We start from the raw sequence: 25,631 nt of genomic DNA on the forward strand, positions 1-25,631 counted from the left end.
ACAAGGTTGCCCACTCTCACCTATTATTCAACATAGTTTTGGAAGTTTTCACCATAGCAATCAGAGAAGAAAAAGAAATAAAAGGAATCCACATCGGAAAAGAAGAAGTAAAACTGTCACTGTTTGGAGATGACATGATAGTGTACTTAGAGAATCCTAAAGATGCTACCAGAAAACTACTAGAGCTAATCAATGAATTTGGTAAAGTAGCAGGATACAAAATTAATGCACAGGTATCTCTTTCATTCCTATACACTAAAGATGAAAACTCTGAAAGAGAAATTAAGGAAACACTCACATTTACCACTGCAACAAAAAGGATAAAATATCTAGGAATAAACCTACCTAAGGAGACAAAAGACCTGTACTCAGAAAACTATAAGACACTGATGAAAGAAATCAAAGATGACACAAACAGATCGAGAGATATACTGTGTTCCTGGATTGGAAGAACCAACATTGGGAAAATGACTATACCACCCAAAGCAATCTACAGATTCAATGCAATCCCTATCAAACTACCAATGGTATTTTTCACAGAACTAGAACAAAAAATTGCACAATTTGTATGGAAACACAAAAGACCCCGAATAGCCAAAGCAATCTTGAGAAAGAAAAATGGAGCTGGAGAAATCAGGCTCGCTGACTTAAGACTGTACTACAAAGCTACAGTAATCAAGACAGTATGGTACTGGCACAAAAACAGAAGTATAGATCAATGGAACAGGATAGAAAGCCCAGAGATAAACCCCCACACATATGGTCACCTTATATTTGATAAAGGAGGCAAGAATATACAATGGAGAAAAGACAGCCTCTTCAATAAGTGGTGCTGGGAAAACGGGACAGCTACATGTAAAAGAATGAAATTAGAACACTCCCTAACACCATACGCAAAAATAAACTCAAAATGGCCTAAGTGTAAGGCCAGACACCATCAAACTCTTAGAGGAAAACAGGCAGAACACTTTATGATATAAATCACAGCAAGATCCTTTTTGACCCACCTCCTAGAAAAATGGAAATAAAAACAAAAATAAACAAATGGGACCTAATGAAACTTAGAAGCTTTTGCACAGCAAAGGAAACCATAAACAAGATGAAACGAGAACCCTCAGAATGGGAGAAAATATTTGCAAATGAAGCAACTGACAAAGGATTAATCTCCAAAATATACAAGCAGCTCAATATCAAAAAAACAAACAGTACAACCAGAAATGAGCAAAAGACCTAAATAGACATTTCTCCAAAGAAGACTTACAGATTGCCAACAGACACATGAAAGGATGGTCAACGTCAGTGATCATTAGAGAAATGCAAATCAAAAGTACAATGAGGTATCACCTCACACTGGTCAGAATGGCCATCATCAAAAAATATACAAACAATAAATGCTGTAGGGGGTGTGGAGAAAAGGAAACCCTTTTGCACTGTTGATGGGAATGTAAATTGATACAGCGACTATGGAGAACAGTATGGAGATTCCTTAAAAAACTAAAAATAGAACTACCATACGACCCAGCAATCCTACTCCTGGACATACACCCTGAGAAAACCGTAATTCAAAAAGAGTCATGTACCACAATGTTCATTACAGCACCATTTACAATAGACAGGGCATGGAAGCAACCTAAGTGTCCATCGACTGATGAATGGATAAAGAAGATGTGGCACATGTATGCAGTGGAATACTACTCAGCCATAAAAAGAAACGAAATTGAGTTATTTGTAGTGAGGTGGATGGACCTAGAGTCTTCATACAGTGTGAAGTAAGTCAGAAAGAGAAAAACAAATACCGTATGCTAACACATATATATGGAATCTAAAAAAAACAAATGGTTCTGATGAACCTTGGGGCAGGACAGGAATAAAGATGCAGACGTAGAGAATGGACTTGAGGACACGGGGAGGGGGAAGGGTAAGCTGGGACGAAGTGGAGAGTGGCATGGACACATATACACTACCAAATGTAAAATAGATAGCTAGTGGTAAGCAGCCGCATAGCACAGGGAGATCAGCTCGGTGCTTTGTGACCACCTAGAGGGGTGGGCTAGGGAGGGTGAGAGGGAGATGCAAGATGGAGGGGATAGGCGGATATATGTATACATATAGCTGATTCACTTTGTTATACAGCAGAAACTAACACACCATTGTAAAGGAATTATACTCCAATAAAGATGTTTAAAAAAAAAATAAAAGTCAAGGGCACCATGCCTAATAGACTAAATCTCTGGCAATAAAAATTTGAAAACAAAACAAAGAAAAAAATTGGGTGGTGTCAGTATTTTTTCTTTTAGCCATTCTGATGGGTGTGTAGAGCTATCTGATTGTTGTTTTAATTTGTATTTCCCTAATGGATGATGATTAGGAACATTTTTTCATATGCTTATTTGCCATCGTGTCTCTTTTGGTGAAATGACACTTGCCTACTTTGTGTATGTTTGAAATTCTTCACAATGAAATGCTAAAACATTAATCTCTTTAAATCCGTTTATGTTGTTTTTGGTTTTAGTTTCTTTTACTACATCTACTGATCTGTTTTGGTCACAAGTATGCAGTCATACTGTGTCTGTAATTGAAAACTTGAGGAGAGCTAGTTTCTGTTGAGATCTCTCACCCTCCTTTTGCCATCTGAAATTGGTTACTGTTTTACTTTTTTCTGTAAAGAAATGTTCTGGAATTTTTGTGGTCAGTACAAAAAAGGAAAAACCTATTTCTGACCTAATACTAAATATGTCGTTTTATTTAGGACCACTTGAGTCTTTATAAAACCACCTCAGTGCTGTTTACTATTAAGACACTAATATGTTTAATTTCTTTACCCAGTTTGAATATCATAGTTCTCTGTTGTTTTCAACCATTCATTGGTTTATTCAACAAATATTTGAGTGTTAGCTGTGTGAGGGCACAGTGCTAGGCACTGGGAATAAAATCGTGAGTCCACCTCCAAATAAAAAACAAACCTAGTGCTGTCTTGGGCAGCACAGGTACCAAAATGGGAACCTTACTGAGAAGGTCAACATGGCCTCTGAACAAGGATGACGTGCAAATTCATGAAGGGTACTGTATTTGAAGAACAAACAAAAAGGAAATCCGCCCACCAAGTCCCCACTCTCTAAAGATGTCAGGGGGCCCTGGCACTGTGCAGAGGGAGGCCCTGAAGGTGGAGGGAGCCTGGGACACTGGAGGGCCTGCAGGAGGCCTGGGCGGGGCTGCTGGGGAGGAGCTGAGCACAAAGAGCTGTAACCATGAAGCGCTACTCATTGTGTTTCACGACCCCCTCTGTGTGACCTTGGTCTTTCTAAGTTTAAATGTCAGCTAGTTTTTATAATGCTAACTTATTAATGTTTTCTGTAGAATTTTAACCTTTTTATTTTGGAGATTCTTATTTTATTGTGAAATATATACAGCTAAAATTTTTCTGTGATCTGCCTATTCATCCCTCCCACCCTTAACCCCTGGCAACCTTTTTACTGTCTCCATAATTTTCTCTTTTCCAGAATGTCATATCATTGGAATCATGCAGTATGTTGCCTTTTAGATTGATTTCTTTCACTTAGTAATATGCATGTAAGGTTTCTCCAGGTCTTTTCATGACTTGATAGCTCATTTCTTCTTAGTGCTGAATAATATTCATTGTGTGGATGTACCACACTTCATTTATCCATTATTATCGTTCACTTACAAGCAATATCTTAGTTGCTTCCGAGTTTTGGCAATTATGAATAAAGCTGCCATAAATGTCCACGTGCAAGTTTTTGTGTGGACATAAGTTTTTAACTCCTTTGAATAAATACCAAGGAGGGCTATTGCTGGATCATATGGTAAGAGTATGCAGCCAGGACATGGAAGCAACCTAAGCATCCATTGACAGATGAATGGATGAAGAAGATGTGGCACATATATACAGTGGAATATTACTCAGCCATAAAAAGAAATGAAATTGAGTTATTTGTAGTGAGGTGGATGGACCTAGAGACTGTCATACAGAGTGAACTCAGAGAAAAACAAATACCATATGCTAACACATATTTATGGAATCTAAAAAAAGAAAAAAGTTCTGAAGAACCTAGGGGCAGGGCAGGAATAAAGACGCAGACATAGAGAATGGACTTGAGGACACGGGGAGGGGGAAGGGTAAGCTGGGACGAAGTGAGAGAGTGGCATGGACATATATACACTACCAAATGTAAAACAGATAGCTAGTGGGAAGCAGCTGCATAGCACAGGGAGATCAGCTTGGTGCTTTGTGTCCACCTAGAGGGGTGGGCTAGGGAGGGTGGGAGGGAGACGCAAGAGGGAGGAGATATGGGGATATATGTATACATATAGCTGATTCACTTTGTTATACAGCAGAAACTAACACACCATTGTAAAGCAATTATACTCCAATAAAGATGTTAAAAAAAAATAGAGTATGTTTAGTTTTGTAAGGAACTGACAAACTCTCTTCCAAAGTGGCTGTACCATTTTTCATTCCCATCAGCAATGACTGAGCGTTCCTATTGCTCCACATCCTCACCAGCATTTGGTGTTGTCAGTGTTTTGGATTTTGACCATTCTAATAGGTGTATGCTGGTATCTTATTGTTGTTTTAATTTGCATTTCCCTAATGACATAGGATGTTGAACATCTTTTTATGTGCTTTTTTGCCATCTGTATATCTTCTTTGGTGAGTTGTCTGTTTAGGTCTTCTGCCCATTTTTGATTGAGTTGTTCATTTTCTTATTGATGAGCTTTAAGAGTTCTTTGTATATGTTAGATAACAGTCCTTTATCAGAAATGTCTAATGAAAATATTTTCTTCCAGCTTTTGGCTTGTCTTCTCATTCTCTTGTGGGGGGGTCACTATTTTTATTTATAAAATTATTTTTTCTGCCACGTGTGCTTTTTCCTTGTGGAATATAGAAAATACATTTTGGTCCAGTATTTTACTTTTCTCATGTATCAATATGTATCTTCTTGGTTTTGAGTTTTTGTCTCTTTATTTTTACTAATTCAAAAAAGTTTATTGAACACATGTCATATTCAGCCCCTCTCTCTGGGATACAGACTCAGGATGCAAATTAGGATAAAACATATGCCTGTGTAGACATCAAACTTGTATCATTCAAGCAAAATTATATGAAGTTTGCTTTATATTTTTTTAATTTTTTAATTTTTATTTTTTTTGCGGTACACGGGCCTCACTGTCGTGGCCTCTCCTGTTGCAGAGCACAGGCTCCAGACGCGCAGGCTCAGCGGCCATGGCTCACGGGCCCAGCCGCTCCGCCGCATGTGGGATCTTCCCGGACCGGGGCACGAACCCGTGTCCCCTGCATCGGCAGGCGGACTCTCAACCACTGCGCCACCGGTGAAGCCCGGAATTTGCTTTATTTTTACCCTTCTTCTCTTCCTCCCATCACTTACCTCTTTACAATAATAATAGTAACTTTAACATTGTAGAATTTCTATCTTTCTTATATCATTATAATGGCATATATAATTTATTGCTTATTTCAGCCATACAGATTCTTAATACTTCTTCTCTATAATTAGACTGATCTTAATAAATAGATAAATATTTTACTTTCCCTTTTCAGTGTCAAGGGAAAAGAAGTATTCTCTGCAACTAGCAAACTTCCTTACTCCTTTAGAAAAATCACAAAATGCTATGTATGTCAGACAGGCATTTCTCTGGTTCCTCTTGTTTCCTTGCCCCTTGTTTTCCTTAGCTTCCTGGAGTCTGGATTTATACAGAGGTGGATTGGTGGTGATTCCTGGGGTAGCTGGGGAGCCCTGTGCACCGGTTTTGGTGAACAGCTGGAAGTGAGGCATTTCTCAGAACTTTTAAGCCTCATGAAATTTCAAAACAGATTTGAAGGGTTGCCAGCTTTTATTTTGACATGTTAAAGACTTCAGGGGGGAGAAATGATCATTTGTTACTACCACGATTTCTTTTAAAAAATATATAGTATGTGTATGATCTCAGACAACAGAACATTTTTTGTAACGAGGAGCTGTAGCTGTCTCACACTGACACATACTCACTCTCATTTTCCTGTGGACCAGCAGCAGGCCCCTCCCGGGCAGCCACCCTCCGTAGGCTGGTGTGTGGGGAGCACTGCTTGGGTTGCTTAAAGCCTCTTTTCCAGTGTGGCCCCAGCAAGGCCCGCCTAGAGCCATTCCTCCCGTGTGTGACTTGTCCTGGGGGTGACATCATGCCTAGCTGGCTTCCTTCCCTAAAGGTCAGATGCAGGCTTTCAGGCCATTCTCCAGATCAGCTGGTTGGTGTGGGTGCTCGGAGAGTTTGTACCTATTGTAGCCAAAGTAGCACACAATTTAGGAAAGTCAGTCTTGGTCCAAGGACAGCAATGTAGTCTACGGGTACATAAATAGCTTTGGGAGTCCGCCCACTATTGCTGACTTTTATTAGAATAGCTTTTGATTTGACTGTCTTTCTTTTCTTTTCTTTTTTTTTTTTTTTTTTTTGTGGTACGCGGGCCTCTCACTGCTGTGGCCTCTCCCGTTGCGGAGCACAGGCTCCGGATGCGCAGGCTCAGCGGCCATGGCTCACGGGCCCAGCCGCTCTGCGGCACGTGGGATCTTCCCGGACCGGGGCACAAACCCACGTCCCCTGCATCGGCATGCAGACTCCCAACCACTGCACCACCAGAGGAGCCCTTGACTGTCTTTCTTTATTCCATCCTGCGTCACATTCTGTTGAGCAATCCTGACTGTCATCTTTCCCTTTCAGCGGTTTTGCGAGTGGCTGGTTCCCTGCAGAGGAGCACAGAAGTGATGAAGGCCATGCAGAGTCTGGTGAAGATCCCAGAAATCCAGGCCACCATGCGGGAGCTGTCCAAAGAGATGATGAAGGTGCCCTGGGGCCACCCTGTGTCCTGTTCCAAAGCGCTAAGAGTCAGCAAGCGGCAGGGGCTGTAGGGCCGGGGCTGGGCAGGAGTAGACAGGCCACTGTTGCCAGACAGAAATGATTTTGAGGACAGAGGAGCAGCTGTTAACATTGGTTGAAACTGTCTGAGCTGAGCGTGGCAGAGGCTGGGTCAGATTGCCAGGGTGTTCCTTAGAAGAAGCGAGAGTATACCCAGAGCTCTAGGGGAGGTGGGAGACCCAGGAAGCAACTGCGTGGGATTCGGCGACCTAGGATTTATGGGTTCTGACATGAACAAGGAAACAGAAAGAAACCCAGGTTCCTCTGTTTGTCCCAGGGGAGTGTTGGCAAAGCTGGCAAGGGAGGTTTCAAGACCAGGGACGGGCAAACTTTTTTTGTAAAGGGCTGGGTAGTAAATGTAGTTTCTACCTTGTGGGCCATACGTCTCTGTTGTAACTACTCAGCTCTACCTGTAGCATGAAAGCAGCCGTAGATCACGTGTAAACAAACGGTCATGACTGGGTTCCTATAAAACTTTATTTATGAAAGTAGGCAGTGGCTTGGGTTTGGTCTGCAGGCTGTCGTTGGCTGACCCCGTCTTAGACTAGAAAAGGAAACTGAGAACCAAACAGAAAGCAGTAAACACCTAGTGCCCCGGGATCAGGGCGGGGCAGGGACCTGTCCTGGTGGCCTTCAGATGGGGGACAGGGCGTAGTTACTGAGCCCCCACCTGCCAGTGGTGCAGCACACATGCTCTCCTAGAAAGTCCTCCCAGCCACCTTGGGAGGTAGGGATTTTTTTCCCCATTTTATACAGGAGTAGGAAACTGAGTCTTCAAGTTGCCAGGTAACTTATCTGAGTGACTTTGGTAGGAGGTGACAGATCTGGGGTTGGAGCACAGATGCCTGAGCTGCCTCAGAGGACATGGTGATAAGAGGTGCCTCATCAGGTGCTGTTTCACACTTTGAACCCGTGGCCTGAGAGCCCAGACGGTACACCTCAAATTCTTGTTTGCAGCTTGTGCAGAGAAGCTGCCTCCCTTCCTCCTAGGGAATTTTATGTATGAACCTGAGTTCTAAACAGGGCTCTAGGGCATGGGAGAGGGGAACTGGAGAAGAAAATTGATAGAAAAGAAAGGCAACATAAAAAGGCCAGAGCCCAGGTCTTTGGAATGAGAAATCCTTGGGCAGTCATCAGGAGGGCACCAGGTCAGCGGGGTCTGTCCTTTACAAGTGGCGTGTGGATGTCTCATCGCCCAGGTTGTGATGCCTGTCCATCTAGCACTGGGCAACAAGGTAATTCTGAAATGACTTCAGGCCTGCTCACTCTGACTTACGTAGCCACCAGGATCTGAGGGGCGGAGTCTTTTTTTAGAATCTGGGATCTTTTCCACAAAAGTTTCTGAATACTGAGCATAGTATAGATTTGGAAGAGGGCCTGCATGTAGTAGATAGTAAATATTTCCTGAATTCATCAAGGGTGCATCTCCAGGTGCAAACTGAAGCCTCTGGCGGGGTCCCAGCGTGTCGAGGGCAACGACATGATCTCAGTCATTCCATTTGTCCCCAGACCCTGGCCTGGCGTGTGGCACAGGGCATACATTTGACAAATGTTTGCTGGTTGGATGAATGTGTAAGTGAATGGCCACTTGTCCCTCCAGGATGTGGAGGGCTGTTAGTCAGTCTGCCCTAGGCTCTTTTAACTGGGATGGTGAGTACGTATTGAGCCTCTTTTCCACTAGCCTCCAGCACTAAGGTCCATTCACCCAGGCCACAGGGCTCCACTTGTATCCTTGAATGTGAATTTGTTCCTTTTGGTTGGGAGTGAAAGGTCTGAGCACGGGCAGAATATGGAACTAGCTAGATTCATGCCATTAAGAGTCACTTGAGTGGTCTGACAGCAGGACAGGCAGGAGAGAGGGCTTGCTTTAAATCTGATACCATCAGCATGGTCAGTGAGAGTCATGCCCTGGCTGAGTGCAGGAGAGCCAGGGCTGGAGCTGCCAGACGTGACCTTGCGCTCGCATGACACTGCTCATTCGGGAAGACCGCAGGGTCTGCTTGTGTTGGCTGGTGTTGGAGAGCAGTTTTCTCGTGCCCGCAGTGGCGCTGTGCTCTTGAGAACGAAGGAGGCTGACTGGCTGGCTTCAGGCTACCAGGCACAGGGCTTCCAGTAGGGAATGTGGAAGGCACTGCCTTGTTGGGCCCCGAAACACTGTCTTATCAGTTCTCTCAGGCTTCGGTGAATTGGTTGATCCTTGCCAGGACCCTGCAGGCCCTGGGCCAGCAGCTATAACTTGGATGTGCTGAAGTACAGGCCTTTTCGGGGTTCCGTGGAGCCCCACCTCGCTCTTGGTATTTGTTATCATAGTGTCTACTGTGACTCCAGCCAGTTTTCATACTGTATTTCAACTCCTGCACACATAGATTTGCAACGTCAGGGCAAATGCTTCCCGGGACAGCACCCTCTCATCTCTGCAAGTTGTTCCCCACGTGCTGCGTTACCGTCTGAGTTACTTTGAGAAGCTCTGCTGATAGAGGCACCCCCCTCCAACCTTGGTACTAAATTTGGAGAGCAATTTCCCTTTGGCTTTTTGCTTCCTCCAGAGAGGGCAGACAGCATGCGGTGTTGCCCGCAGCCAGCTGTCTGTGGCTTAGCTCTTGAAAGCGTGGACAGGACTTGGAGACACCAGAGCTCGGTTGATGCTGGGCCCATAGGGGCGCCTGCTGGGAATGGATTTAACAGTTGCGGGGGCTTCCCTGGTGGCGCAGTGGTTAAGAATCCGCCTGCCAATGCAGGGGACATGGGTTCGAGCCCTGGTCCGGGAAGATCCCACATGCCGCGGAGCAACTAAGCTCACGTGCCACAACTACTGAGCCTGCGCTCTAGAGCCCGCGAGCCACAACTACTGAGCCTGTGTGCCACAACTACTGAGCCTGCGTGCCTAGAGCCCGTGCTCCGCAACGAGAAGCCACTGCCATGAGAAGCCCACGCACCACAACGAAGAGTAGCCCCCGCTTGCTGCAACTAGAGAAAGCCCGCGTGCAGCAATGAAGACCCAACGCAGCCAAAAATAAATAAAAAATAAATAAATTTATAAAAAAGAATAAAACAGTTGTGGGAAGTGACATGGTTTATTCTGTGTTTAGGCTGGGATCATAGAAGAGATGTTAGAGGACACTTTTGAAAGCATGGATGATCAAGAAGAAATGGAAGAAGCAGCAGAAATGGAAATTGACAAAATTCTGTTTGAAATCACCGCAGGTATGACCCAAGATCCTTCCTCTTTCCCCTCTCCTTTTATGGCCGTTCTTCTTGCATCCGCAAGATTAACTAGTAGCTTTTTCTTTAGATTATAACTCCCTTCTACATTTGTTATTTTAGATTAGAACCAAAGTTCTAACAATCAAAATCCTTAGTTATTATGACTTTGATATCATTAGAAGTTGGTGTTTGCACACATTTGTCATAGTGAGCAAAACCCCACCAAAACAGCTGTTTTATTGCCCCTTTTCTGTTTCTTGTCAAACTGAACCAGGTATGGAGGACAGAGAAAATGAGGGACCACTTGCTTAAGCTGATGTTTTGTTGATCTGCCTGCTGTCTCTTTACAGGGGCCTTGGGCAAAGCACCTAGTAAGGTGACCGACGCCCTCCCAGAGCCTGAACTTGCAGGAGCGATGGCTGCATCAGAAGATGAGGAGGAGGAAGAGGCCCTGGAGGCCATGCAGTCCCGTCTGGCCACACTCCGCAGCTAGGGCCGCCCAGCCAGGCCCGCAGGCTCTCCTCCGGCCCTGTCACCGGGCGCGCACTCCTTGAAGCCTCCGCCGTTTTCTGTATCTCTTGCACTACACCTCTGGGTGAGGCACTGCGTTCTGGAGAATGTTCTCTGCTAATCTCTCTTCACTCTCTGCAGAGGTTTGGGGATCTCAATGGAATTGTTTTGAGAGGCAGTGTAATAAATGCATCATTTTCAGGGGAATAAACAGAAGTATCTTTTGGGGGATGAGGGCAAAGAAGTGTGTCTTCTCACGAAGCACTTCTGAGAATAGAGTCGATTGCCTGAATGTTGAGGACTCTGTATATTTTTTTTTTGTCTGTGAAACACTATATAAATGGATTTTAATAAATTTCTGCTTTAACATTTGGTCTCATTGTAGATTGTTGGGTGCAATGAACTTTCAAGGTGTTTGCTGTCCCAAATTATTTTATATGTTGGCCTTGGAAAGAGGAGGTGCTATAGCAGGGCACATGGGATTCAGAAGCTCAGCTGAAAGGGCTTCTGCTCTGTGGACCCTGTGCTCCCCAGCCTTCACAGATGTGCTGTGCGAGCTACTTTTCTGCTTTTTGTCATCTGTGTAAGCAAAAGTATGCTTGGGAATTGTGGCCCCTTGTCTTGTTGGCTGGGGAACTATATCATGTGTGTCCTGAGGGGTGTGTGTGTGTCTGTAGCTTTCCTCCCTTCCCTTCCCATAGCAAGTTGCAGACAGCTGTGAGATTAGGCCTCTTTCACCCTCTGATTGCCTTTCCCTGCGTTAAGCTGACTGTCTTGGATGCATGGGATATGGGCGTACATATCAGTGCTTTCTCAAAGCCAGGAGCTGACGGGTGAAAGAGGCATGGTGTGGTCATGCATTGTCAACAACTCACACATTTCTAAGTTATATTTTGAAATAATTCAGCAGTAGCAATTTATATTTGTGTGGGCCTGACAGTTTACAAAGCTGTTTAACATGTGTAATCATTCAGTCTTTACAAATTAGGAAAAGAGCTCATCTTGCTGAAGTGACATGTCCTAAATCACAGTCACGACGTGGCAGAACTGGGGTTCAACCCAGGTCCCTCTGGTCCAAGTCTCGTGTGCCCCAACCACTCTCTCCCAGGTTGGTTTTGTAGATTGTATGGAGAAACCCAAGTGTATCTGATGTGCTGCAGCGAGGGCCTTCTAGTCTCATCCTGCAAAATGGGAGTCTTCAATCCAGGGGACCGTCCTATTGCTCTTGATTTCATCTTTAGGATACAGTTTGTTATTTAAGTAAACATTATTTTTCAGAGAAGTTTTAGGTTCAGAGCACAACTGAGCAGAAAATAGAGTTCCCATGTACACCTCTGGCCCTGACACGGGCACCATCTCCCACTTGTATGTACTGACATCTCACACCCCGCAAGTACATTTGCTCCTGGAATCATACAGTACGTAGCCCTTTCACATTGGCTTCTTACACTTAGTAATATGCATGTAAGTTTCCTCCATGTCTTTTCACGGCTTGACAGGCCATTTCTTTTTAGTGCTAAATAATGTTCCATTGCCCGCATGCACCACACGATCCACTCACCTACGGAAGGACGTCTGGGTTGCTTCAAAGCTTTGGCAATTATGAATAAAGCCATCAATGTCTGTGTGCAGGTCTTTGTGTAGACATGCATTTCAACTATTTAGGCGAATACCAAGGAGCACAGTTGCTGGATCTTACGGTAAGAGTATGTCTAGTTTTGTAAAACACTGACAGTTTTCCAAAGTGGCTGTATCGTTTTGCATTCCCGCCAGCAATGATGAGCGTTCCGGTTGCTCCACACCCTCACGAGCATTTGGTGGTGTGTTTTGGATTTTGACTATATCCTAATAAGTGTGTAACGGTATCTCGTTTTAATTTGCATTTCCCTGATGATATATGATGTTGGACGTCTCTTTATGTGCTTTTCTGCCATATGTATATATTCTTTGGTGAGGTATCTGTTTAGAACGTTTGCCCATTTTTAATTGGGTTGTTTCTTATTGCTGAGTTTTAAGACTTCTTTGTATACTGTGGATAACAGTGCTTTATCAGAAATACATTTTGCAAACATTTCCTCCCAATCTGTGGCTTGTTTTCTTATTCTCTTCACATTGTTTTTCACAGAGCAGTTTTTAATATTAATGAAGTCCATCTTACCAATTATTTATTTCATGATAGTGCCTTTGATATTGGATCTTAAAAGTCATTGCCATACCCAAGGTCACCTGGAGTTTCTATGTTATTTTGTTAGTAGTCTTATAGTTTTGCATTTTACATTTAGGTCTGTGATCTGTATTAATTCTTATAAAGCATGTAACGTCTGTGTCTAGATTTATTTCTTTGCATGTGGATGTCCAGTTATTCCAGCACCATTTGTTGAAAAGACTATCTTTGCTGCAGAATACTGCCCTCACTGCTTCATCAGAGATCAGTTGACTATATTTATGTGGGCCTATTTTGGGGCTCTCTATTCTGTTCCATTGATGTATTTGCTTATTTTTTTGCCAGTACCAAATTGTCTTGATTACTGTAGCTTAATAGTAAGTCTTGAAGTCAGGTAGCATCAGTCCTCCAACTTTGTTCTTCTCCAATAGTGTTGTCTATTCTGGGTCTCTTGCCTCTCTCTATAAACTTCAGAATTCATCTGTCAATATCCACAAAACTTGCTGGGATTCTGACTGGGACTGCTTTGAATCTGTAAGTCAAGTTGAGAGGAACTGACATATTGAGAGGATATAGTTTTACGATCGCATTTATCTGGCTAATTTATTCACAGAATGATTTTGGAATTAAGGAATGCTCATAACCCCTGAGCATTTTTGTCCTTATGTGGATAATCAGTGTTTATCCAGGTGCGTGGATGGGCAGAATAATGACAAGCACTCTTTCCACCATTCAGATAAAATCATCTCAATGTAGGGTTGGTTTGTCTGAATTGTCTAAGAGGTCCTGAGTTTTCCATTCCTGTTTTCAGGCTGAGGAAAGAGCATTCCTGGCTCGTTATCAGGCCGCATCTTCCATTTTCCCTCAATACTCTGTTGGGTATCAGTGGAAACAAGGTGAGTCAGATACTCTCCTGGCCCTGGAAAGGTCTGCAATCCGGAAAGGGAAACCATGGTATCAACGCCTGCAACAAAAGTTTTCCTCTAAACCTCAGGCCCTTGATTTAGGTCCAGCACAGCACCAGCTCCCACGCTCCCCACCCCATCCCCAGATGAATCTGCTTGGTGCCCAAAAAAACCCAGTTGAAAGGGTTGCATTCCAGAATAGCATTCCACACTGCCAACTCATTTGTGTTGTCTTCAAACACAGCTTACTCTTTAAAAATCACTGTCAGCTTATGGTGATCACCCAGCAGTTCGTTCCAGGCAGATGACAGCTTTCCTTTCTCTGTCCCTCCCCGCTCTCCCCATGCTGTCTATCAAAGACACCTTCCTGAGCCCCTGCCGGCTGTACAGCTCACCTGGCCTTAGGCCCTTTGTTGTGTCATATACTTAAAGGTGTGTCTCAGAACTCCTGGAGAGAAGGGGTTATGACTCATATTTGCTCCAGAATAGTACTAGTCATGCCTGCCTCTGCACCTCCCTAAAATCCAACCCCATAGCTGTATTTATGGGAACAACTGTGAAAACTCAAAGCTTTGAAAAACTGGACAGATTTTCTTGTCCTACCCTAGTGACAGATGCTCTTCAAATGCTATTCTGTATTACCAGTAAGAAAGGCTCATAAGTGAAAATAAACTTGCGAAATGTTTGGTTGAAATAAACATAAAGCAGGTTTTTTTTTTTAACTTTTCACAGCCTTTCCATATGCTTTTACCAATTTATTTAACCAAGCAGTTTCCTTTTGAGATACCAGAATGAACATTCCCTAGCCACTGAACCATTTCAGAAATCCAAGTCTAAACCCCAGTAGGGAAATACTTTTTCTTAAGGAAGTTCTCATTTACATATAATTAATTATAGTTTTATAATATATTTATAGAGTTGTCAGCAAAATGGAGGAGTAGACAGGTCCAAACACCCATCCTTCCAAAGAAACATTGATAAAAGTACCAGCAACTGTCAGAACCAACTTTTTCAGAACTCTGGAAAACAAAGGTTTATAGCAACCAAGAAGATGCTGTATTAAGAAAAAAACCCTTCAAAACAGAAAGAAAGCTTTGTGGCATTTTTACTTGCCCTGGACAAACCTCTCTCCCGGCTTGGCAGCGGTCTTGAAGACGGCAGCCCACATTCTCAAATGTGAGACCCTGGTCCCTAGTCCCAGGGAAAGAGAGAAGACCTTATTCCTAAATTGTCATGTTTGCCCCAATCTAAGGGCCATCCTGAAAGACTAAAGGTGCTCATCTCTGGTTTGCCTATCTTGGAATTTATTCAGGGTGGAAAAGCAGCAAGTTTTGCTTGAAAACATGTTAAGGATTTTTTTTTTTTTTTTTTTAATGTGCAGAGCCACCTGGGGCAGAAGATTACAAGAGACTGCTCAAAACCTGGGAGGAAAAGCCAGGGAGAGGATTTCTTTGGGATATTAGTGCATTCAAAAGCAATTGTGTATACTGGGGAATTTAGAAAAGCAGGACAGGAATTATGCTCAGAAAAGACCTGAAAAGACCCCAGTTTTCATCGCTGCTTGACCTATAGGCTTGGTGCATTCAGAAAGTGAAGGCTGAGGCAGAATCATAAATGGTCTGGCTAAGTGTTAAGAGTGTCCCAAGCACAGAGCCAATCCATAGAAGATTGGGAGAGGTGTTTTTGTTTGTTTTTTAAGGTTCTGAAATTCAAGGAAATCTCTGTCAAAATACTGGCTGAACACAGCTAAGCCTTCAATAATTCAGAACAGAAAAATCCCTGGGAAGGGGGAGATTCTGATTTCCAGAATTATTCTGGAATATTGGAATGTCCAGTTTTCAACAACAACAACAAAATCACAAAGCATAAAAGAAAATGGAAAGTACAGCCCATTCAAAGGAAAAAAATTAAATTTACAGAAACCATCCCTGAGGAAGCCCAGATACCACACTTGCTAGACAAAGACTTTAAGCCAGCTGTCTCAGATATGCTTAAGAGGTAAAGAAAACCAGGAAAATAATATACAAACAAAATGAGAATATCAATAAAGAGAAATAATAAAAAGGAACCACATAGAAATTCTGGAGCTGGAGAGTACAAAAACTGAAATGAAAAAAAAAAATACACTAAAGGGGTTCAACAGCATATTTGAGGAGGAAGAAGAAAAAATAGGTAAACTTGAAGACAGAACAACTGAAATGACCCAGTCTGAGAAGCAGAAAGAAAAATGAACACCGCCCAAGGGACTTGTGGGAGACCATCAAGCTCACCAACACGTGCATTATGGGAGGACCAGAAGGATAAGAGAGAGAGAAAAAGGAGCAAAAGGAATATTTGAAGAAATAATGACTGAAAACCTCCCATATCTGAAAGATATTAACCTATACATGCAAATAGCTCAACAAATTCCAAGCAAGATAAAATCAAAGGGATCCACACTAAGACACATTATCGTCCAACTGTTGAAAAGAGACAGAGAATGTTGAAAGCAACAAAAGAGAAGCAACTCCTCACGTTCAAGGGATCCTCAATAAGATTAACATCTAACTTCTCATCAGAAACCATGGAAGCCAGAGGCAGTGGGGTGACGTATTTAAGGTGCTGAAAGAAAAAACTTTCAATGAAGAATTCTACATCCAGCAAAACTATCCTTCAAGAATGAAGGAGAGGGACTTCCCTGGTGGTGCAGTGGTTAAGAATCCGCCTGCCAATGCAGGGGACACGGGTTCAATCCCTGGTCCGGGAGGATCCCACATACCACGGAGCAACTAAGCCCGTGCGCCACAACTACTGAGCCTGCGCTCTAGAGTCCGTGAACCGCAACTACTGAAGCCCATGCGCCTAGAGCCTGTGCTCTACAACAAGAGAAGCCACCACAATGAGAAGCACGAGCACCACAATGAAGAGTAGCCCCTGCTCGCCGCAACTAGAGAAAACGTAGGCAGAACACTCTGACATAAATCGCAGCAAGATCTTTTTTGACTCACTTCCTAGAGTAATGAAAAAAAAACAAAAATAAACAAATGGGACCTAATTAAACTTAAAAGCTTTTACACAGCAAAGGAAACCATAAACAAGACGAAAAGACAACCCTCAGAATGGGAGAAAATATTTGCAAATGAAGCAACTGACAAAGGATTAATCTCCAAAATTTACAAACAGCTCATGCAGCTCAAAATCCAAAAAAAAAAAAAACCCAATCAAAAAATGGACAGGGCTTCCCTGGTGGCGCAGTGGTTGAGTCTGCCTGCCGATGCAGGGGACACGGGTTCGTGCCCTGGTCTGGGAAGATCCCACATGCCGCAGAGCGGCTGGGCCTGTGAGCCATGGCAGCTGAGCCTGCGCATCGGAGCCTGTGCTCCACAACGGGACAAACACATGAAAGGATGCTCAACATCACTAATCCTTAGAGAAATGCAAATCAGAACTACAGTGAGGTATCACCTCACACCAGTCAGAATGGCCATCATCAAAAAATCTACAAACAATAAATGCTGGAGAGGATGTGGAGAAAAGGGAACCCTCTTGCACTGTTGGTGGGAATGTAAACTGATACAGCCACTATGGAGAACAGTATAGACATTTCTTTGAAAACTAAAACTAGAACTACCATACAACCCAGCAATCCCACTACTGGGCATATATCCTGAGAAAACCGTCATTCAAAAAGAGTCATGTACCACAGTGTTCATTGCAGCTCTATTTACAATAGCCAGGACATGGAAGCAAACTAAGTGTCCACTGACAGATGAATGGATAAAGAAGATGTGGCACATATATACAATGGAATATTACTCAGCCATAAAAAGAAACGAAATTGAGTTATTTGTAGTGAGGTGGATGGACCTAGACTCTGTCATACAGAGTGAAGTAAGTCAGAGAAAAACAAATACCATATGGTAACACATATATGTGGAATCTAAAGAAAAAAAATGGTTCTGAAGAACCTAGGGGCAGGACAGGAATAAAGATGCAGATGTAGAGAATGGATTTGAGGACACAGGGAGGGGGAAGGGTAAGCTGGGACAAAGTGAGAGAGTGGCATGGACATATATACACTACCAAATGTAAAATAGATAGCTAGTGGGAAGCAGCCGCATAGCACAGGGAGATCAGCTCGGTGCTTTGTGTCCACCTAGAGGGGTGGGATAGGGAGGGAGGGAGATGCAAGAGGGAGGAGATATGGGGACATATGTATATGTATAGCTGACTCTGTTATAAAACAGAAACCAACACACCATTGTAAAGCAATTATACTCCAACAAAGATGTTAAAAAATTTTTTTATTTAATACACTTAACCTACTAGGTTAGCCTAGCCTACCTTAAATGTGCTCAGAACACTTACATTAGCCCATAGTTGGGCAAAATCATCTAACACAAGCCTATTCTATAATAAAGTGTCGAATATCTCATGTAATTTATTGAATACTGTACTTGAAAGTGAAAAACAGAATGGCTGTATGGGTACTCACCAGTAACGTACCCAGCTGAAAGCACACTGGATCTGAAGAATTTTGAAGGATTGAACTACAGTTAACTGCTGGATGGTGGGGATGCTACAGCCACAGGGTCATCAGTCTCTCTTCTGATGAGGCTTGAGGATAGCCGGTAGAAAGACCTGGGGCATTGACACTTGGTTTAGCAGGCATACTGTTTGTTCTTCAGGAAGATAACCAGTTTTGACTGCATAGTTTTTCTTCTCTATGGTAAGCAAGAGCTTCCTGTATCTGCCTGCCAGGTCTTGCCAATCTCCTGTAATTAACATCCATTTCTTCTAACTTCCATACACCACTGGTGATAGCAGCAAACGCCTCTGCCAGTTTCTTTGCTGTGAACTTTCTTGGTGCCTCGGGTATAACTTCTTCCTCTGCCTCAACTTCTTTCTTCCTCCAGTTCAATCAGCTTTTCATTGGAAGGCTCTTTAGCCTCGATGCCGAGAAGCTCATGAATATCCTCTTTATTAACGTCCGATTCTAGCTGCTTCCCGAGCACTAGCATCTGGTTACTTTACTATTTCGGCAACAGTAGAATCTTTGTTAAAAGCCTTTCAGTGCGTCCATGTAGGTCTTCAGAACTTCCTTCCAAATGCCATTCACGCATTGCTGTGTGACTTCTTCCCATGCTGCAGTGATGGTTCACATTTAGAGCGTGGTTGTGTTTGGGAGCGAATACACCACCTTTACATCAGGATGCGTGTCACAGACACGCTGTGGATGCCCTGGAGCTCTGGCCAAGATCAGCTGGAAGGGGATGTTGTTTTGCCTACAATATTCTCTTGCCTGTGACAGACAGTTAAAACAAAGTCTCCAAACAATGCTACTGTTTCCAGGCTTTCTTATTATGGTAATAACAAATGGGAAGTTGCTCACATTCTTGAATGCTCTAGGATTCTCTAATGGGTACATTAGGAAAGGCTTTAATTTGAACCCCGCAACATTTCTACCCAAAAGCAGTGTTAAATGGTCTCTGAATGCCTGACATTGTCTTGGACTCTCCATGAATGTATGTAGGTTCTGGCATATAGTTCTAGAACCAGCTTTTTTCATCAATATTAACTTTTTGTTCCGGCAAATATTTCTCACCCACAATCATCCTATATAGCTTCAACACCTTTAGCACCGGCACTGCTGCCTCACTGTTGAATTTCACATTATGAAAATTATGATGCTTTTGAAGCATTGAAACCTCCCATGACTTGCTGTAAACACTTGTGTATAAAGAGTGAATCGAAAAGACTTCTTGCCTTAGCCTGGGTCATCAGTCAGCTAAGTGGTGCACGTTTCTGTATCTGGTCTTCCACGTGACAAGTAATTTTTCAATATCATCCATTAGCCCAGCTCTTTTCTTCATGATGATGGTGTATTTAATTGATGCTGTTTCACTGCATCATTGATTCACTTCTTATCCTTTAAGATCGTTATCATCAGTGGAAAATTCCTAACTCATGTGCGATGATCATTACTGGCTTGCCACCTTCGTGCTGGGCAATTACCTTGAGTTTTATCTCAAGAGTAATTGCCTTCCTCTTCTTCCTACTGGAAGCAGCAGATGCAGATGGGCGTTTTGCAGACATTACAGGATGTGAAAACACAAACCACAGTCTGTAAAAAATGCAAGCAACACAGTACACTGAAGAGTATTGGCTGTTTACCCTCAGGATCATATATGGCTGACGGGGAGCTATCAACATCCATTTCTAATAAAAACTCTCAATAAAGTGAATACAGAGGGAACACACCTGAATATATATGGTGTCATATATGACAAGGCCATAGCTAACATAAAACATACAGTAAAAAATAAAAAAGGAAAATCTGAATAGTCTTAGATCTGTTGAAAAAACTGAATCCTCTGTTAAAAATCCTACTGCACGTTTTCATTGATGAAGTGCTTCTACTAAACATTTTAGAAAGAAACATTACTTCACATACATTTTAAAAAATTATTTATTTACTTATTTGGCTGTGCCAGGTCTTAGTTGTGGCCCGGCAGGATCTTTGTTGCGGTGTGCAGGATCTTTAGTTGCAGCATGTGAACTCTCAGTTGCGGCATGGGGGATCTAGTTCCCTGACCAGGGATGGAACCCAGGCCCCCTGCATTGGGAGCGTGGAGTCTTAGCCACTGGACCACCAGGGAAGTCCCGTACACATACATTTAAAGCTATACATTCCCATCTAAGCGCTGTTGTAAACTGAATTCCACCACTTCTGAATGGTTGTATTTTTATTATTCCGTCCCAAGTATCTCATTTCCATTCTGATTTTTTCTTGATCAGTGGGTTACTTAGAAGTGTGCTGCTTAATTTCCCGACATTTGAGAATTTCACAGCTACCTTTGTTTGGGGCAGTGTGTGGCTCTCGAATAAGCAGTGTGCGCTTGGCACGAACGTGTATTTTGCAGCCACTGGCTTTAGTGCTCTAACAAGTGTCCATTTGTTTGATAGGTTCAAATATTTTATATTTGTATTGGTTTTCTATGTTTATTGTATTACAGAAAGAGGCGGGTGAGAATCTTCAGCTGTAACTGTGAACTTGTTTTCTCCTTTAATTTTGTCCAATTTTGCTTCATCTTACTTTGAAGTTCTGTTATTAGGTTCATACTTAGGGTCATTGTATCTTCCTGCTGAATGAATCCTTTCATGATTGTGAAAGCAACTTCTCTCTGGTAAAACCCTATCATAAAATCACTTTGGTATTAACAGAGCCATATTTGCTTTCATACAGTTAGCGTTTGCATGATATAACTTCTTCCATGCTTTTACTTCTAACCTACAAACTGTATCTTTTGTAAGTAGTATGTAGTCAAGTCTTTTACTTAATCCAGTCAGACCATCTTTATCTTGCAACTGGAGCACAAGTATCGTCCACTTGTTGAAAGTTCGCTTTACACTACTTCACTTTTACGAAATACCTACATTAGTACCTGTTTTTGCTAACTGAAAGAAATCTGAAGAGGATTTTTGCTTTTACCAAAAAAAAGGCAAAATGCAAAAACAGCATTCAGCGTTTGTTTTGCAGAGAGGTGTTGCAGAGGCAGCATGCATCCTGAGCAGTGAGAGCGGCACTGCCAAGCTCCTTCCCGGGAAACTACACTCAGCATCTCAGCATCAAGGCGCCATAGCTTGGAACTGTGTCTGTGAGCATCTGTGCCTTATGTCTGTTTATTTTGTGCATCCGTTAGCTGGATGTGTCCTAAGGTACCTGCTTCTACGCTCGCGAAAGGTTTCAGAGGAAACCTCTACTTTCAATACTTCTGAATAGTGGGGGAAACTTGCATTTAGAAAAGTCCCACTTCTTCCTTCTTTCCTGCCTTTTTAATCAATTAAAAAAATAAGGATGTCATTTTCTCATTCAACTCCAAAAGCTTTTCCTACTTGGAGTTAATTTTTATTTCGGTTAAAATACATATAACACAAAATCGACCATTTTAATCATTTTTAAGTGTACAATTCAGTGGCAGTGAGGACATTTACAATGTTGTACAACATCATCCCAAACAGAAAGTCTGTAACCGTTAAACAGTAACTGCCAGTTCCCCTTGCTCTCAGCCCCAGTAACCATCATTCTACTTCCTGTCTCTACTCTAGGAACATGACTGTCCCGCATATAAGTGGAATCATACAATATCTGTCCTTTTGTGTGTCTGCCATATTTCACTTAGTGTACTTTCAGGACTCGTCCATGTTGTAGCCTGTGTCAGAATTTCTTTCCTTTTTAAGAGACTGAGAAATATTCCACTGTATAGATATGCCACATTGTTTATCTGTTCATCTGTTGGGTTGTTTCCACTTCTTGGCTCTTGTGAATAATGCTGCTATGAACGTGAGTCTACAAGTACCTGCTTGAATCCTTGCTTTCAGTTCTTTTGAGTATAAACATAGCAGTGGAATTGCTGGATCATGCGTTAATTCTGTGTTTAACTTTTAGAGGAACTTTATCCAGACTTCTAAAAATATTGTTCCACTGTTGCTTAAGATTATCCATGAATTTACAGTTTCCATTGTACACTGTTTTTTCTTGCATCATGATGTGGGTTACTTTTTTTTTCCTAAGGATATTCTTTTTTTCTTTTTCTTATTATTTTTTTTAATCCTAAGGATATTCTGAAAAGTTTCTTCAGCAAGGGCCTGAAGAGAAACTGGCTTTTATCTGAAAATGCCAGTAGAAACAGGGAAAATCATTTTGCTGTGTCTAGACTTATTTTCAGGCATGTTCTCTGGCACAGTAAGAGTGGCATCTACTTTCTTGACACCCCCTGTTGTTGTTAAGAAGTCAGCTGTTAAGTCTGTCACCTCTTTGAAGGTTTACAATGTTTTTCCCCATTCTGGGTACTTTTGTGTGTGTGTGTGTGGTACACGGGCCTCTCACCGTTGTGGCCTCTCCCGTTGCGGAGCACAGGCTCCGGACGCACAGGCTCGGCGGCCATGGCCCACGGGCCCAGCCGCTCCGCGGCATGTGGGATCTTCCCGGACCGGGGCACGAACCTGCGTCCCCTGCGTCAGCAGGCGGACTCTCAACCACTGCGCCACCAGGGAAGCCCTCTGGGTACTTTTAAGAACCTATTTGTTTTGGGCACAGTTGTGGCTATTTTATTTATCTTGCTTGATTTAGTTAGGCTTCTTCAATCTGACATGTCAGTACTGGAAAAATTTCAGTCTCAGAATGTCACCCTCCCTCACCAGTCTCTTAATTCTCTGTCACTGATGGTCAAACCTATACTTTTCCATGTCCACCTTATAAGTTAACACTTCTTTACAGTTTCCTGTTACTCAATGCTGTCTTGTGTTATTTTTACCAATCTTTCAGTTTGTAAAAGAACTTTTTTCTGCCACTTAACTCATGTGCTGAATTTCTAATTTTAACCATCATGTCTCATTTCTGTTAAGTTCTATTCAGCTTCTTTCCAAATCTGGTCATTTCTGGCAATCTCATTCTTTCATCATATTCCTATACTCTCATTTCTTCAAACATACTAAACACTTCAGAATATAAAATAAGTGCTGGATCATTCCGGAACCTACAAACTCTGCACGTTTAATATGGCAGCTTCAGGTTTGCATTGACTCTTGCTCGTGGTAGCTTTCAGTTTTCATATTTGTGGATACAGTGCATTTGATTGTGAATAACAGTCCTTGGAACTATCTGTGGGACTCCTTTGAGGCCTGGCTTGAAGGTGATTTTCTCTATAGAGAATGCAAGTTTTCCTCTTCTTTTGCCTATTGGAGATATCTAATCAACAGTGCCAATTCTAGATCCAAAACTGTATAAAGAAGCTTCTGGTAAGAAATTCCCAGGGAAGACGTTTCCCACTAAGGTAGGTAGATATTTCTACTTATTCTTTTCAGAAAACTTTGTTTTTGAAAGTTCATCCATGAAAGATTTTGGTTTGAAGGGGGCTGACGTTAGGCGGGGATCTTCGATCTCCTACTCTGAGCTCACAGGTAAAAATCCAGGCTCTAGGCCTTTGTCTGCGCGACTTGATTTCAATTTAATTCCTTTTAGTACAGCTACAGCTGTCTAGGAGAATCAACGAGCTATAGGAAAGTGGCTTCTTTATTTTCTTCCTTTATAGAGATGATTATTTTAGATACTACCATTCTAAAACTTGTAATAATTTCATTTTCCTTTGTAAACTCTTAAACTATAATGGGTCAGAAGAGCGACAAAGAATTTTGATCTCTTACCTTTTTAGAACCATTAACCCGTCACTATCTGGTTTTTTGGTTAACTGTCACTTCTAAAGGTAGCTAATCAGTGGTGTTCCTTTACGGAAGTGTGACAGGAGTTTCAGCTTGGCTGGGGAGAAGCTTATTCCCATGTTAGCATTGTAATAACCACTCAGAAATCACCAGAGCATCAAATTTCTGTGCTTTTAAGATGAGTTCCTGGCGCAAACTCTTACACCTGTAACACTGATGAAGTGTGTGTTGACTCTGCAACCAGAGAATAATGCCAATAAACGGAGTCAAAACGTTATATGAATACTTTAATGCAAAATGCTTAACACTTAAAATTAGCAAAGCTTCATTTAAATTAAAACTCCGTTTAACTAAAGATGGTTAACCCCAAGAATGGTGCAGTAGTTGACCTCTGCTATATAATGCCAGTCCTAAGGCAATACAACATCCAAACGTCGGTGGTCGCTTCCTCCACTGCCCTTCTGAACCCTAAGGGGTCGGGGAGAGGGTACTCAGACACAACAAAACACAACCCAAATAAACTGCGCGGTGATTCCTAAGAGTTAAAACCCATTTGACTAAGCTGTCCAACCACACAGCTGGGGAGTAACTGCAGGTCTTGTTCCAGAGCTGATACGGGCTTCTGTTTTTACAGCTGGGTAGAAGCTCTGCACTAGGTGAGAAGTCACAGTTTAAGGATGCATGTTCTGTAAATAGGTACTACATATACACATTTAGTGTCTGTAAACACTAGAAATATACATTAGACAGAGTACCCTTACCAGGTGGGTACAGTTTAAAAAAGAAGATGAGGTAACATGAGTCTCAAAGTCCACAGGATTCCTGCCTGAAGAGTTTGAACAGCTGCCAGTAATTCACTTCCAATGTGCAGGGGTAAGGCGCCTCTGGGACCCTCAGGGTTTGCCAAAACCGGATTCACTGGCTTTCAGCATAGCAACCGCATCTTTCACTGCATGGTAGATAACATTCTTCACCTGAAAAAACGAGAGAAAATATGGTCAGTTTACCATGAGATCTAAAATCTGTCCGTAAGAATAAACCTTCCCCCTACCAATTTTATAGCATGCTCTTGAAATTTAAAATTCAAAATTCAATATGAAATGTTAATAATACTTGAAAGGCCCCTGGGCTCCTTTAGGCTGTTATTTTATACACATTTTAAACCCATGCCCCCTTTGAAGAACTTTAAGTTCTTCATTTTCCCCCTTCCAGAGGCTTTGATCCTACGTGGCCCTGCCCCCAGTGAGCGCAGACACAAGCAAGCCCCAAGGTACAGCTCTATTTTTCAGAGTTTATCTATTTCCCTAGTTTTCCAAACATGGAATCATGTTAGATGACTCACTACTGAAAGCCTCTAAACCAAAATGAGATTTCCTCCATGTTTATTCCTCCTTTGCCTAAGTAGGTAGCAGGACTAGACATAAAGCCAGTTCATCAACTCACTGTACCAAGTGTGGTGGTATGGCCAAGTTTGCTGATTATTTTTATAGGGTCGGTAATGAGCTACGGAGCCAGAGTCAGAGAATGCCAGGAATCACGGCCGTTTTTACCTGTAATTTATCTTCATGATTCGTATGAGTCTGTGACAGATAGCGGAATTCCTGAGTAAGCCAGAAGCAGTGTTTAACATGCTCTGGAGAAACGAAATCTTCAGCCACTTTGATACAGCTATATAAGTTATGAACCTGGAAGACAACAGGCCACACGGTCACACGTGC

General features: G+C 42.5%; 2 protein-coding genes and 1 non-coding gene across 6 annotated transcripts in view; 2 read left to right on the top strand and 1 right to left on the bottom strand.

The window, feature by feature from the left end:
• Positions 1–11,011, top strand: part of CHMP3 (charged multivesicular body protein 3) — an 81,751-nt gene extending 70,740 nt beyond the window's left edge. For both annotated transcript variants that reach the window (XM_067704458.1, XM_067704459.1), the window contains 3 exons: positions 6,736–6,857; positions 10,020–10,134; positions 10,485–11,011. In XM_067704458.1, the coding sequence (XP_067560559.1) occupies positions 6,736–6,857; positions 10,020–10,134; positions 10,485–10,627 (380 nt within the window). In that variant the 3' untranslated portion in view covers positions 10,628–11,011. The remainder of the gene's footprint in view (positions 1–6,735; positions 6,858–10,019; positions 10,135–10,484) is intronic.
• Positions 2,967–3,073, top strand: LOC137206284 (U6 spliceosomal RNA). Its single transcript, XR_010934599.1, has one exon. It is a non-coding gene; the product is annotated as a U6 spliceosomal RNA (small nuclear RNA).
• A 13,176-nt stretch (positions 11,012–24,187) lies between the features above and the next one.
• KDM3A (lysine demethylase 3A) overlaps positions 24,188–25,631 on the bottom strand; it is a 63,019-nt gene continuing 61,575 nt past the window's right edge. For all 3 annotated transcript variants that reach the window (XM_067704448.1, XM_067704449.1, XM_067704450.1), the window contains 2 exons: positions 25,464–25,598; positions 24,188–24,887 (listed from right to left, as the gene is read on the bottom strand). In XM_067704448.1, coding sequence (XP_067560549.1) covers positions 24,807–24,887; positions 25,464–25,598 — 216 coding nt within the window. In that variant the 3' untranslated portion in view covers positions 24,188–24,806. The remainder of the gene's footprint in view (positions 24,888–25,463; positions 25,599–25,631) is intronic.

This window comes from Pseudorca crassidens, chromosome 14 (assembly GCF_039906515.1).
Source record: "Pseudorca crassidens isolate mPseCra1 chromosome 14, mPseCra1.hap1, whole genome shotgun sequence".
Lineage (NCBI taxonomy): Eukaryota > Metazoa > Chordata > Mammalia > Artiodactyla > Delphinidae > Pseudorca > Pseudorca crassidens.